Source organism: Lipotes vexillifer, unplaced genomic scaffold (assembly GCF_000442215.2).
Source record: "Lipotes vexillifer unplaced genomic scaffold, Lipotes_vexillifer_v1.1 scaffold1102, whole genome shotgun sequence".
Taxonomy (NCBI): Eukaryota; Metazoa; Chordata; class Mammalia; order Artiodactyla; family Lipotidae; genus Lipotes; species Lipotes vexillifer.
Genome location: NW_006771065.1, coordinates 48,228 through 62,449, shown reverse-complemented (window position 1 = coordinate 62,449; position 14,222 = coordinate 48,228). Strand labels below are relative to the sequence as shown.

Sequence of the window (14,222 nt, the reverse complement as noted above, 5' to 3'; positions counted from 1 at the left end):
AAAAAAAAAAAAAAAAAAAAAATAATAATAATACAACTGCTGTATACTCGAGTCACCAGTTTTTGTTTTTTTAATTAATTTATTTTATTTGTTTATTTTTGGCTGCGTTGGGTCTTCTTTGCTGCACGTGGGCTTTCTCTAGTTGTGGCCAGCGGGGGCTACTCTTCCTTGCAGTGTGCGGGCTTTTCATTGTGGTGGCTATTTTGTTGAGGAGCACAGGTTCTAGGCGCACGGGCTTCAGTAGCTGCAGCACGTGGGCTCAGTAGTTGTGGCTCGCGGGATCTAGAGCGCAGGCTCAGTCGTTGTGGCGCATGGACTTAGTTGCTCCATGGCATGTGGGATCTTCCCGGACCAGGGCTCAAACCCATGTCCCCTGCATTGGCAGGCGGATTCTTAACCACTGCACCACCAGAGAAGCCCTGAGTCACCAGTTTTTAACACTTTGCCACATAGGCTTCATCATTCTGTGTGTGAGTGTATATGCATTTTCCCCCTGAACTATCTGAGAGTAGTTTGTGATACAGTCCTCTCAGTTCCTTGCTGAGGAAGGTGAACCATTGCTAAATGGTTCTGAGATTGTTTTTGAAATATCAGGAAAATTCAAATATATCACAAACTACTCTCAAATAGTGTTATTCTCCTTTACTCCTTTGATATTTCAGCAATGTGTCTTAGAACAAAAATTCTTTTACAGTATAGTGATCAACTTCAGGAAATTTAACTTTAGTAATGTTCTGTAATCTAATTTACAGTGCATATCCAATTTAGTTAATGTCCCAATCCTGTCCTTTAGTGCAATTTCCCCCCAATACAGGATCCAGTCAGTGTGTACTTAGCTATCATGTTTCTACTGTCTCTTTTTATCTGTACTAGTTCCTCAGCATTTGCCTTTTATGGCTCCCCCAATTAAATAACACCAACACACCAGCATAGTAGGATAAACCTCTGCATACCCAACACTCATATACATTTTTTTCTAACTTTCCTAGACAGAGGTTAGTTACTCCTGACTCAGTAATCCCACAGAACTACTTCTATTATGCACTTATTATATTGTCATTATTTGTCTGATGTTCATCTTCTTTACCAAACCATGAACTCCTTAAAGCTTGGGGATATATTTTATTCATTTTTAGTACAGTACCCACACATGGTAGGTACCCAATAGGGTAATCAGAAAGACTGACGGTTGTATAAGTACTTATAATTTTGTTAAGTGTTCAGACAAATAACGACAATGAACATTTATTAAGCTCTTATTCTGTGCATGCTCTTTTATGCATTAGCTTATATCATGTCTGTTACAACTCTGTAAGATAGGTACTATTATTATACACATGTCACAGATGAAGAAACTGAGACACCCAAGATGAGTGGCAGAGTCTATATTCAAACCCAGGAACTTTGACTCCAGGGACCAGGCTTTTTGCCATACTACTACACCGCCTCTCTCCAATGACACAAAACACAATTATGCAAAATTTTGAACTATGACAAAATCTGCTGAACGCGAGTTAAAGGGGATCCCCTCTACCTTAAAAACAAACTGGGTAACTACACAGTTTAAGAAATAAAATGAAGTAAGTGTGCTTTGGAAAAGAGGTCAAAGAGAATAAATGCCCTTACAATATATGCTTAAACTAAGTAAAGTGGAAGTGATCTTTCATTAATGTGTAGTACCTTATGAATTTGACTGAAGAATATATTCCTTGCTTAACTGATAATCATTATTCTCCTTAGTTGTGTATATGTGTACCCTGCACTTCACGTAAGTTTTTTCTTAACTCTTATGAGACTTCACTGAAATACTTAACATGCTTCTCTTGAATTTCTATAAAATGCTGTATCTGTTATAGACATGTGTGCCTAAAACAAGGGAAATTATAATAAATTATGAATTTGTCTCGAATTCATTATGCTGGGAATTCAGTTTAGATGTGAAATATATGTGATCAATTCTCTTTTGATAGTAATAAACTTCTCTCTAGATTTTCATAAAAATAGAATTTTAGTAATTTGGTGGGAAATTCAGCTCATTAAAACCTATCACTTTTCTTTATGTGATCCTTTAAAATGTGTATTATCTTCCTTTAGATGTCCTTGAGTGATGTTTCAGTACTGAAAGAGTAAATATTATGCAGTAAAATATTCCTCGTCGTTTTTTTCAAGAGTCCGAACATTTCTTCCAAATAGACATTATCTCAAGTTCTTGATGTTATAAATACATTTACACATACACAGGAATGCAAAGAAACTGACAGAGTAATTGTTACATAATGTTAACCATTAGCAAATTTAGATGGAGTTTACTATACCATTTTTGTTACTTTTTATCTATGTTTTTCAAAGTAAAAGGTTAAAAAAAAGTATTACTAAAGAAGCAATTTCAATTGTCTCACTGAAATATTGGCTTACCTTTCCCAATGAACCTCACTGAAGTTATTAATAATAGGTCTTCCTGTTAAGCTTTAAACTAAATTAAGATGGATTAGGTTCTCGAGAGGTGAATTTTTATTCTTTCCATTACTAAATTTCCAGAGAATGACCAGAGTTAGAGAGTAAAAGAATGTTACTTAGCTTTGAATAAATCAATTCCTAAGTGAGAGTCAGTATGTTCTTAGTAACAGAAGGATAAACACAGATATTTTTCTTAGAATATAAGAAGTGTATTATAAAGATACTTATAAATCAGGAAATGAATTTGTTATTTCTTCTTCCTCTTACATAAGGATTGAAATACATATTAAGGAAAAAATCTAAAATTTATCTGAGAAAAATAAAGAAAATGAAAGTAGTTTATGATTAACCCCAGAGGGGCTTAAATTGGAAAAGGCCAAAAAAAGAAACCTATTACCTATAAAATGAACTTTAAAGTATTGCTATAAATAATAATAATCTAGGACTTCCCTGGTGGTGCAGTGGTTAAGAATCCACTGGGTTCGCGCCCTGGTCCAGGAAGATCCCACATGCTGGGGAGCAACTAAGCCCGTGAGCCACAACTACTGAAGCCTGCGCACTTAGAGCTGGTGCTCCGCAACAAGAGAAGCGACCGCAATGAGAAGGCCACGCACCACAACGAAGAGTAGCCCCCGCTCGCTGTATCTAGAGAAAGCCTGCGCACAGCAACGAAGACCCAACACAGCCAAAAATAAATAAATAAAGCAAACAAACAAATAAATAAATAAGGATTTTTAAAAATAATAATAATCCAATAACATACTGTAAAATAATTTCAGGAAAACTATATATGATATCCTCTAATTTCTCATTATGTAGTTGTTTTGTGTTCTTCTATCTTGCTTATCATAAACTCTGATTCTGGGAAATAAAACTCAAATAATATTTAAATACTATGTCCACAAATAAATCTCCCTTGGTATATGACTGGGCAGATATTTCAAATTAAAACTGGCTTAAAACTGCTCCAGGACTGCATTTTCTATTCCCAAAAGAATATGATAGCCTTAAGTCACACTGGTCGAGGCTTCTTTTATAGGTTCTCATCCCAAAGTAAGTTCAACATGAAATAAAATTTCCTTTGGATGAGTACTTGAGCCCAAACAGTATCACAAAAAGCCAATCAACAGAATGAGAGAGTATTTACAAAGGAAAGATCTGATAAGGTACTAATATTCAGAATATATAAAGAACTCCTATAATACAACCACAAAAATACAAACAACCCAAATTAAAAATGGGCAAAGGACTTGAACAGACATTACTCCAAAGAAGATATACGAACGGCCAACAGGCAAATGAAAAGATGCTCACCGTCACTAATAGGGAAATGCAAGTCAAAACCACAATGAGCTACCACCTCACATCCATTAGGATGGCTACTAACAAAAAACAAAAATATTGAAAATAACAAGTGCTGGCAAGGATATGGAGAAATTGGAATGCGTGTGTGCTGTTGGTGGGAATATAAAATGGTATAAAGCTGCTATGAAATACTGTACAGTGCTTCCTCAAAAAATTAAAAATAGGGGCTTTCCTGGTGGCACAGTGGTTGAGAGTCCGCCTGCCAATGCAGGGGACACGGGTTTGTGCCCCGGTCCGGGAAGATCCCACATGACGCGAAGCAGCTAGGCCTGTGAGCCATGGCCGCTGAGCGTGCGCGTCCGGAGCCTGTGCTCCGCAACGGGAGAGGCCACAACAGTGAGAGGCCCGCGTACCACAAAAAAAAAAAAAAAAAATTAAAAATAGAATTACCCTATGCTCCAGCAATTCCACTTCTGGGTATATATCCAAAAGAATTGAAAGCAGAGTCTCGAGGACATATTTGTTCACTGATATCTGTAGCAGTATTATTGACATAAGCCAAAAAGTAGAAGCAAGCCAAGTGTCCAACACTGGCTGTATAGCAATATACTTAACTCTACTGAACTGTACACTTAAAATTGTTAAGATGGTAAATTTCATGTTATGCTTTACCACAATTAAAAACAAAATGTTATTAAAAGGAACAGTATAACAGTCAGAACAGATATAAAAGTAAAAAGTAGTTTCTAATCTGACCATGTGATAATCCTCTTCGCTTCCATCTAGAATTAGTCCTTATTTTGTGTTTTTCAAAATGCATGTCATAATCTATTGAATTATGACATGAACGAATCCTTTTTTTAAAAATGAAAGAAACAGAATAGAACAGAATATAGTACATGAATATATTGCATGAAATGCTAAGTAGTGTTTCAAAACACTTTTTGTTTCTTGTGTGTGTGTACATGCATGTATACAGCGTCATCGTGATGCTAAATGTATTTCTTCTCTTTTTTTTTGCCATATACCATTACCATTGCATCCTTTATTCACCAACACTCCCAATATAGCACTCAAGACACTCCTCTGCAATTTTAAATTCTGGGAACTATTCAATTATTCACTTACATTTTTCAAAGGCTTTTCTATTTGGGAAAACAGTAAGTTAATTCATATTGAGATATATTTTAACATATAACCAAAGTGCCTGACATACTGTATTCTAAAAACTTTGTGTTTAAACATTATAAGTGTAATATAACTGTTTACGCATATATAATAATTTAATATACATACATAAATTAACATATATAAATATATGTACATACATGGAAATTGATATTATAACTCATAAAACATCACTAATTAGCAACCTTAATATTGCCCATGTAAGAAAACTGTAATTAAGGAAAGATAAGTGAAATTTCCAGTGTAGCCCTCCTAATAAAATATGGAGCATAAGTTTAAACACAGCCCTTTAAGGTGGATAACGTCTGAGGATGTTTGCAGGTATTCTTTCCACTTATCACCCTCACTCTCCTCACTCCAAGCCTCAAAAATTGAGAAAGAAATGCCAATATTTTCAGTGCCTATAATCATGTATATATCTCAATTTTTTTTACTCTAGGCAATGAAAAATGTTAAGAACGTGTCTTCACTTATACTACTTTGAAATGATTGGAAGTAAAATGTGACAGTGTGAGAAATGCAGTAAATGTACAATTCACATGAATGTATTTCTGACTATGGATTATTCCAACTGTATAACATACAGACTGATTCCCACAGGACAATAATGCTATAAATAAGTGGGTCACTCTCTAGAATACCTCTAGAATAAGGTCTTTCTGATCCCACTAATTGAGTTATATACTTACCAAGAAACAGTAGCACATGTTTCCAAACATGTATGACACCGGTGCTTATGCTATTATGTAATTTAATTACTATATAAGTTAAAGAAATATGAGTATAAAAATATTTCTATGAAAACTCAAATCAAATAATTTTAAAGCAAGTCCTTTTAAAAGCTATAGGGAGATTGGTTCAAGATGGCAGAGTAGAAGGACATGCTCTCACTCCCTCTCTCGAGAACACCAGAATCCCAACTAACTGCTGAAGAATCATCAACAGGAAGACACTGGAACTCACCAAGAAAGATACCCCACATCCAAAAACAAAGGAGGAGCCGCACTGAGATGGTAGGAGGGGTGCAATCACAATAAAATCAAATCCAGAAACTGCTGGGTGGGTGACTCACAAACTGGAGAATACTTATACCACAGAAGTCTACCCACTGGAGTGAAGGTTCTGAGCCACATGTCAGGCTTCCCAACCTGGGGGCCTGGAAACGGGAGGAGGAATTCCTAGAGAATCAGACTTTGAAGGCTAGTGGGATTTGACTGCAGGACTTTGGCAGGACTGGGGGAAACAGAGACTCCAATCTTGAAGGGCACACACAAAGTAGTGTGCGCATCGGGACCCAGGGGAAGGAGCAGTGACCCCAGGGAAGACTGAACCAGACCTACCTGCTAGTGTTGGAGGGTCTCCTGCAGAGGTGGCGGGCAACAGTGGCTCACCAAGGGACAAGGACACTGGCAGCAGAAGTTCTGGGAAGTGCTCCTTAGCGTGAGCCTTCCCAGAGTCTGGCATTAGCCCCACCAAAGAGCCGGGGTAGGCTCCAGTGTTGGGTCACCTCAGGCCAAACAACTAACAGGGAGGGAACCCAGCCCCACCCATCAGCAGTCAAGGGGATTAAAGTTTTAATCCCACCAGAGCAACAGCCAGCTCTACCATCCACCAGTCCCTCCCATCAGGAAACTTGCACAAGCCTCTTAGATAGCCTCATCAACCAGAGGGCAGATAGCAGAAGCAAGAACTACAATCCTGCAGCCTGTGGAACTAAAACCACACTCACAGAAAGACAGACAAGATGAAAAGGCAGGGGGCTACGTACCAGATGAAGGAACAAGATAAAACCCCAGAGAAACAACTAAATGAAATCCAGAAAAAGAATTCAGAATAATGATAGTGAAGATGATCCAGGACCTCAGAAAAAGAATGGAGGCAAAGATTGAGACGATGCAAGAAATGTTTAACAAAGACCTAGAAGAATTAAAGAACGAACAAACAGAGATGAACAGTACAATAACTGAAATGAAAAATACACTAGAAGGAATCAATAGCAGAATAACTGAGGCAGAAGAATGGATAAGTGACCTGGAAGACAGAATGGTGGAATTCACTGCTGCGGAACAGAATAAAGAAAAAAGGATGAAAAGAAATGAAGACAGCCTAAGAGACCTCTGGGACAACATTAAACGCAACAACATTCGCATTATAGGGGTCCCAGAAGGAGGAGAGAGAGAGAAAGGACCAGAGAAAATGTTTGAAGAGATTATAGTCGAAAACTTCCCTAACATGGAAAAGGAAAGAGCCACCCAAGTCCAGGAAGTGCAGAGAGTCCCACACAGGATAAACCCAAGGAGAAACACGCTAAGACACATAATAATCAAATTGGCAAAAATTACAGACAAAGAAAAGTTATTGAAAGCAGCAAGGGAAAAACGACAAATAACACACAGGGGAACTCCCATAAGGTTAACAGCTGATTTCTCCACAGAAACTCTACAAGCCAGAAGGCAGTGGCATGATATACTTAAAGCAATGAAAGGGAAGAACCTACAACCAAGATTACTCTACCCAGCAAGGATCTCATTCAGATTCGATGGAGAAATCAAATGCTTTACAGACAAGCAAAAGCTAAGGAATTCAGAAGCACCAAGCAAGCTTTACAACAAATGCTAAAGGAACTTCACAAGGCAGGAAACAGAAGAGAAGGGAAAGACCTACAATAACAAACCCAAAACAATTTAGAAAATGGTAATAGGAACATACATATTGATAATTACCTTAAATGTAAATGGATTAAATGCTCCAACCAAAATACACAGACTGGCTGAATGGATACATAAACAAGACCCGTACATATGCTGTCTACCAGAGACCCACTTCAGACCTAGGGACACATATAGACAGAAAGTGAGGAGATGGAAAAAGATATTCCATGCAAATGGAAATCAAAAGAAAGCTAGAGTAGCAATACTCATATCAGATAAAATAGACTTTAGGGCTTCCCTGGTGGCGCAGTGGTTGAGAATCCGCCCGCCGATGTAGGGGACATGGGTTCGTGCCCCGGTCCAGGTAGATCCCACGTGCCGTGAAGCGGCTGGGCCCGTGAGCCATGGCCACTGAGCCTGCGTGTCCGGAGCCTGTGCTCTGCAACGGGAGAGGCCACAACAGTGAGAGGCCCACGTACCGCAAAAAAAAAAAAAAAAAAAAAATTTAAAATAAAGAATGTTACAAGAGACAAGGAAGGACACTACATAATGATCAAGGGATCAACACAAGAAGAAGATGTAACAATTATAAATATATATGCACCCAACACAGAAGCACCTCAATACATAAGGCAACTGCTAACAGCTCTAAAAGAGGAAATCGACAGTAATGCAATAGTGGGGGACTTTAACACCTCACTTACACCAATGGACAGATCATCTGAACAGAAAATTCAAAAGGAAACACAAGCTTTAAATGACACAATAGACCAGATAGATTTATTTGATATTTATAGGACATTCCAACCAAAAACAGCAGATTACACTTTCTTCTCAAGTGCGCACGGAACATTCTCCAGGATAGATCACATCTTGGGTCACAAATCAAGCCTCAGTAAATTTAGGAAAATTGAAATCATATCAAGCATCTTTTCTGACCACAACACTATGAGATTAGAAATCAATTACAGGGAAAAATATGTAAAAATCACAAACACACACCTATGGTCAACTAATCTATGACAAAGGAGGCAAGGCTATATATGACAAGGAGAAAAGACAGTCTCTTCAATAAGTGGTGCTGGGAAAACTGGACAGCTACATGTAAAAGAATGAAATCAGAACACTCCCTAACACCATACACAAAAATAAAGTCAAAATGGATTAGAGACCTAAATGTAAGACCGGGCACTATAAAACTCTTAGAGGAAAACATAGGAAGAACACTCTTTGACATAAATCACAGCAAGATCTTTTTTGATCCACCTCCTAGAGTAATGGAAATAAAAACAAAAATAAACAAATGGGTCCTAATGAACCTTAAAAGCTTTTGCATGGCAAAGGAAACCATAAACAAGACGAAAAGACAACCCTCAGAATGGGAGAAAATATTTGCAAATGAATCAACGGACAAAGGATTAATCTCCAAAATATATAAACAGCTCATGCAGCTCAATATTAAAAAAACAAATAACACAATCCAAAAATGGGCCGAAGACCTAAATAGACATTTCTCCAAAGAAGACATACAGATGGCCAAGAAGCACATGAAAAGCTGCTCAACGTCACTAATTATTAGAGAAATGCAAATCAAAACTATAATGAGGTATCACCTCACACCAGTTAGAATGGGCATCATCAGAAAATCTACAAACAACAAATACTGGAGAGGGTGTGGAGAAAAGGGAACACTCTTGCACTGTTGGTGGGAATGTAAATTGATACAGCCACTATGGAGAACAGTATGGCAGTTCCTTTAAGAACTAAGAATAGAATTACTGTATGACCCAGCAATCCCACTACTGGGCATATACCCAGAGAAAACCATAATTCAAAAAGACACATGCACCCCAATGTTCATTGCAGCACTATTTACAATAGCCAGGTCATGGAAGCAACCTAAAAGTCCATCGACAGATGAATGGATAAAGATGTGGTACATATATACAATGGAATATTACTCAGCCATGAAAAGGAACGAAATTGGGTCATTTGTAGTGACGTGGATGCAACCAGAGACTGTCATACAGAGTGAAGTAAGTCAGAAACAGAAAAACAAATATCATATATTAACGCATATATGTGGAACCTAGAAAAATGGTACAGATGAACCAGTTTGCAGGGAAGAAATTGAGACACAGATGTAGAGAACAAACGTATGGACACCAAGGGGGGAAAGTGGTGGCGGGTGAGGTGAGGGTGGGATGAATTGGGCGATTGGGATTGACATGTATACACTGCTGTGCATAAAGTGCATACCTAGTAAGAAAAGAAAGAAAGAAAAAAAAGGTATAGGGAAGATAATCATAAAAGATTTGGAAAAATTATAAATACTTAAAAGATATCTGCACTCAGATTGCTTTACAAGCATCTTCAAGTTTATGTACCATCTAAAAGAAAGGGAAAATAGAAATCATAGAAGATACTTTTTGTACTTAAGCAAGATTCATACTCAAAGAAAAAGTTTTACCCCAAGTCAACAGATTAGCATATAAATACATATAAATGTTCATTTGTAGGTGTTTTGTTTGTATTTATTGAAATAAAATGTGCATATTTCTTTTTTATGATTCTTTGCCTTATTTTTAATTAACTGACCAACTACTAGGCCCAGTCACAATGGCTAAGAGTACTTGGAGTCCAGTAATTAATTGGTAGTAAAAGTAGCTGTGGCCTCAGGATGAGTCAGGGCATCATAGTCAATGTCTGATTTTAGATTCAGATCTTAGAGATTTTAAAAACCAATCATCCAGATAGGAGAAAAAAGTAACCTTCAACTATAGTCAAGCTGGGATTTTTAAATGTTGGCAAATATTAGAAGGCAACTCTAAGATTAATGATAGGACTTCCAATTAGACATGAATATTCTCTAAAAAATTTTAGGAATCTAAATATACATCTGGGGCTGCTAATGTATTAGTCATATGAAGCCTACACACATAGATCTCATCAGTGAAACTAAACTCTTAGAAAAAATATGGAATACACTAAGTTTTAATTAATGCACAACAATAAGAAAAACAAATAGAAATATGAAATGCAAAGACAAGTCACAGAAGATATTTACAATGGCAAAAGACTTGAATAACCCTATAAAAGGTTATCGAAAAGGCCAATAAACATATACCCAACCACATTAATAATCAAGAAAATACAAATTAAAGACACCGCATACCATTATAAATACACCATATGACAGAAATTTTAAAATATGAAAATATGCATAAAGAGAGACATCACCTGCATTCTGGTAGGAGTATAAACTGTAAAACCCACGTTGGAAAACTGTTTGACATCATCTATTAAATCTGAAAATATGCACACCCTATGACCAAGCAATTCCAACCCTGAGTATATACTCTAGAGACACAAAATGCATGCACATGTGTACCAAGAGATATAAAAAGAATGTCCATAGCAAGTGTTATCAGTAATAGCAAAAAACAGTTGTTCAAGGGCCTCCCTGGTGGCGCAGTGGTTGAGAGTCCACCTGCCGATGCAGGGGACACGGGTTTGTGCCCCGGTCCGGGAGGATCCCACATGCCGCGGAGCGGCTGAGCCCGTGAGCCATGGCCACTGAGCCTGCGCATCCGGAGCCTGTGTCCCACAACAGGAGAGGCAGCAACAGTGAGAGGCCCGCATACCGCCAAAAAAAAAAACAAAAAACAACTGTTGTTCAACCAGGAAAGGATAAATAAATCTTGGTTTATTCAAACAATGGAAGAAAATTAAACTAGAACAACATACAACCCCATCAATGAATCATACAAATATAACTTTGAAAGAAGATAAAAGACACAAAATAATATATATAATTTGATCCAATTGATTAAAAAGTTCAGAAACAGGCTACATATATTTCTAGTGATATACACATAGGTGGTTAAAGTAAAGAAAAGCAAAAAAGTAATTACCATTAAAGTCAGGGTAGTGGTTTACCTCTGGTGTGTTTACGCATTACATTTATTTACTATAAAACATGTTTATGTTTTTATACTTTTCTCTATGTATATGATATATCATAATAAAGTTTATACTACATATTAGAACTTTAGGAATTCAATATTTTTTATATGTACTGATCTTTAAAAAGAGTTCAAGTTTTACCATAATTTTATTTTTTAATTTGTTGCTTGGTTTCTAGCTATTATACTGCATACTGCATGCAGAAAAGGTGTCAACTTTAAAAGTGTTTTTCTTGGGCTTCCCTGGTGGCACAGTGGTTGAGAGTCTGCCTGCCAATGCAGCGGACACAGGTTCAAGTCCTGGTCCGGGAAGATCCCACATGCCGTGCAGCAACTGGGCCCGTGAGCCACAACTACTGAGCCCGTGTGTCTGGAGCCTGTGCTCCGCAGCAGGAGAGGCCACGACAGTGAGAGGCCCGCGCACCACGATGAAGAGTGGCCCCCGCTTTCCACAACTAGAGAAAGCCCTCGCACAGAAACAAAGACCCAACACAGCCAAAAATAAAAATAAATAAATTTAAAAGTGTTTTTCTTGACAAGTTATAACAAGATGGAAGTTTAGAACAATGCTATACATAAAAGTTATTAATTACTTATATAAAATAAGAGTTAAACCACTGTTGCTATGTCTCCAAAATATAATTTTTAAGAAGTAAACGTTTTTATGATGTTATTACTTTGAGAATTTATATTATCAAATGATAAAGATACATTTTCCTCTATCTACCACTTGGAAATGATATGAAGATAAAAAATATAGGCGTTTCTCTATGGTCTGTGGAAAGAAGGGAGACATTTAAGATACTTTACTTTTATGAATAAAAAGTATGGAAAATAACATCAGATTTCAAAAAAGGTTTTAAGCCTCATAAACGCAAGTATTTTTTTGCCTCAGGAAGCTTTCATCTTACCTTTAATAATTCAAAATAGTGCCAACAATGATATACTGGCACCAGCATAAGGCGTGGAAGGACATAACGAACTGCCTCTTTAAAACCATCAGCAATGGACTGCAAAGCAAAAAGACAAAAAACAGTGTATCTCTGATATCAAGGTTATGTAACAGTAGTGCCTAACAGAAGCAGATTTTAAGAATACAAGTTACAGGGAATTCCCTGGAGGTCCAGTGGTTAGGACTCGGCACTTTAACTGCCGGAGCCCCAGGTTCAATCCCTGGTCGGGAAACTAAGAACCCACGAGCTGCACGGTGTGCCCCCTACTCTGCCCCCAAAAAAGAAGACAAGATACAGACTAACAAAACTATAATAGGAAGAATGTTCTATATTGAAATTGAAGTGCTATAAATCAAGTTTTTTCCTGCTTTAAGTTATCAGATAATTAAATATACACATTTCATCTTTCATGGCTAAAATAACTTTAACAACATTCTTTTCAGCTTTTCTTCAAAAGTTTTGGCTTCCACATACCCTAAAGGAATGCTGAAAAGCTACATACTGTCTCACACATTTTTATGTCAATTTTATTTAAAATGTTTTAAGTAGTTACAAAGAATGTGTTTTGGGGGATGTGGTACATCGTAGATGTGATTTAAATATATTTCACCAAACAATGATCAAATAAATTTCAGATTTAGCTCATTTAATTTATGAAAAATGTCTGTTATATAATTTAATTGATAAAGCCAATCTTCACTGTCAAAATAAATTTTGCAGACTAAATTTCTGCAACAAGTCTGACTTCATTCTTAACGTGAAATACACGTTAATGTCACAGTCTTACATACAGCAAGCATCTGGAAGAACCTCTAACTGTTTCTAACACAAAACATGCAGGTATGAGAACTTTACAAGCCTCACCTCTCCTTTATCACAATGTCCAATGAATGATGAAGTACTTTTTAAAAAAGGTAATATTCACCCTTGTTACAATCTTCTCATTTCTTAATTTTTAGATAAACATGACAAGACAAAGGTAGATATGATATTTCAGCTACCGAGAGTTTTTAACACAATCACCCCATCCCCTGCTTTTGGAACGCTTTTTGCTTTGCACTCAATAAACTCTCCTTCAGGAGCAATCCTTTTTTTTTTTTTTCTTTTCCCTGGCTGGTACCCTGGAGATTTTTACACCTTGGATCAATGCATAATGAAAAATTCAATATGACAAGAAGTAATGTGTATGAAAAATTGAAAGAGAATGCAACAACACAAACAAGGTTAGACTAGAAACTAATTCCCTTAAATATATCTGTACCCTTATATTGCCTGGAAAATCTTAGTGTATAGCTAGGGTTAGGTATATCCCAGTTTTGAAAACTAACAGTCTGCAGAATAAATGATTTTCTAAAATTTATAAGGCATTTAAAAGTTACTCTGTTGATTTTAAATGTCATTAAGGCTGACTTATTTAAAGTGGTATTTCTCCTCATCAGGTAAATACAGACAGAAGCAATATACAAAGTGAAGAAAGAGTTCGAGATGCTGCTTTTAAAATATATACTCATAGGTAAACCCTCCCATAACTCTCACCTATTGTTAACTCAAGTAAACTATAATTTGTTCAATAGACTTTTACCAGGATATGCAGAAATTAATTTCTTTTATCATTTAAGATAGTGATACATATTATGCTAGATATAATTTTATATATTTTATATACAGAGCTTTAAGTGGAACCAAGATGAAACTTTAAAATT

The 14,222-nt window shown here is 36.7% G+C and overlaps 1 protein-coding gene and 1 non-coding gene across 2 annotated transcripts in view; one reads left to right on the top strand and one right to left on the bottom strand.

Annotated features, from left to right (window-relative positions):
* SOS2 (SOS Ras/Rho guanine nucleotide exchange factor 2) overlaps window positions 1–14,222 on the bottom strand; it is a 73,901-nt gene that overhangs the window by 37,070 nt on the left and 22,609 nt on the right. Inside the window, exon 7 of the mRNA XM_007446496.1 lies at window positions 12,478–12,576. Within this exon, the coding sequence (XP_007446558.1) occupies window positions 12,478–12,576 (99 nt within the window). The remainder of the gene's footprint in view (window positions 1–12,477; window positions 12,577–14,222) is intronic.
* TRNASTOP-UUA (transfer RNA ochre suppressor(anticodon UUA)) lies at window positions 12,679–12,751 on the top strand. The gene has a single exon. It is a non-coding gene; the product is annotated as a tRNA-Tyr (tRNA).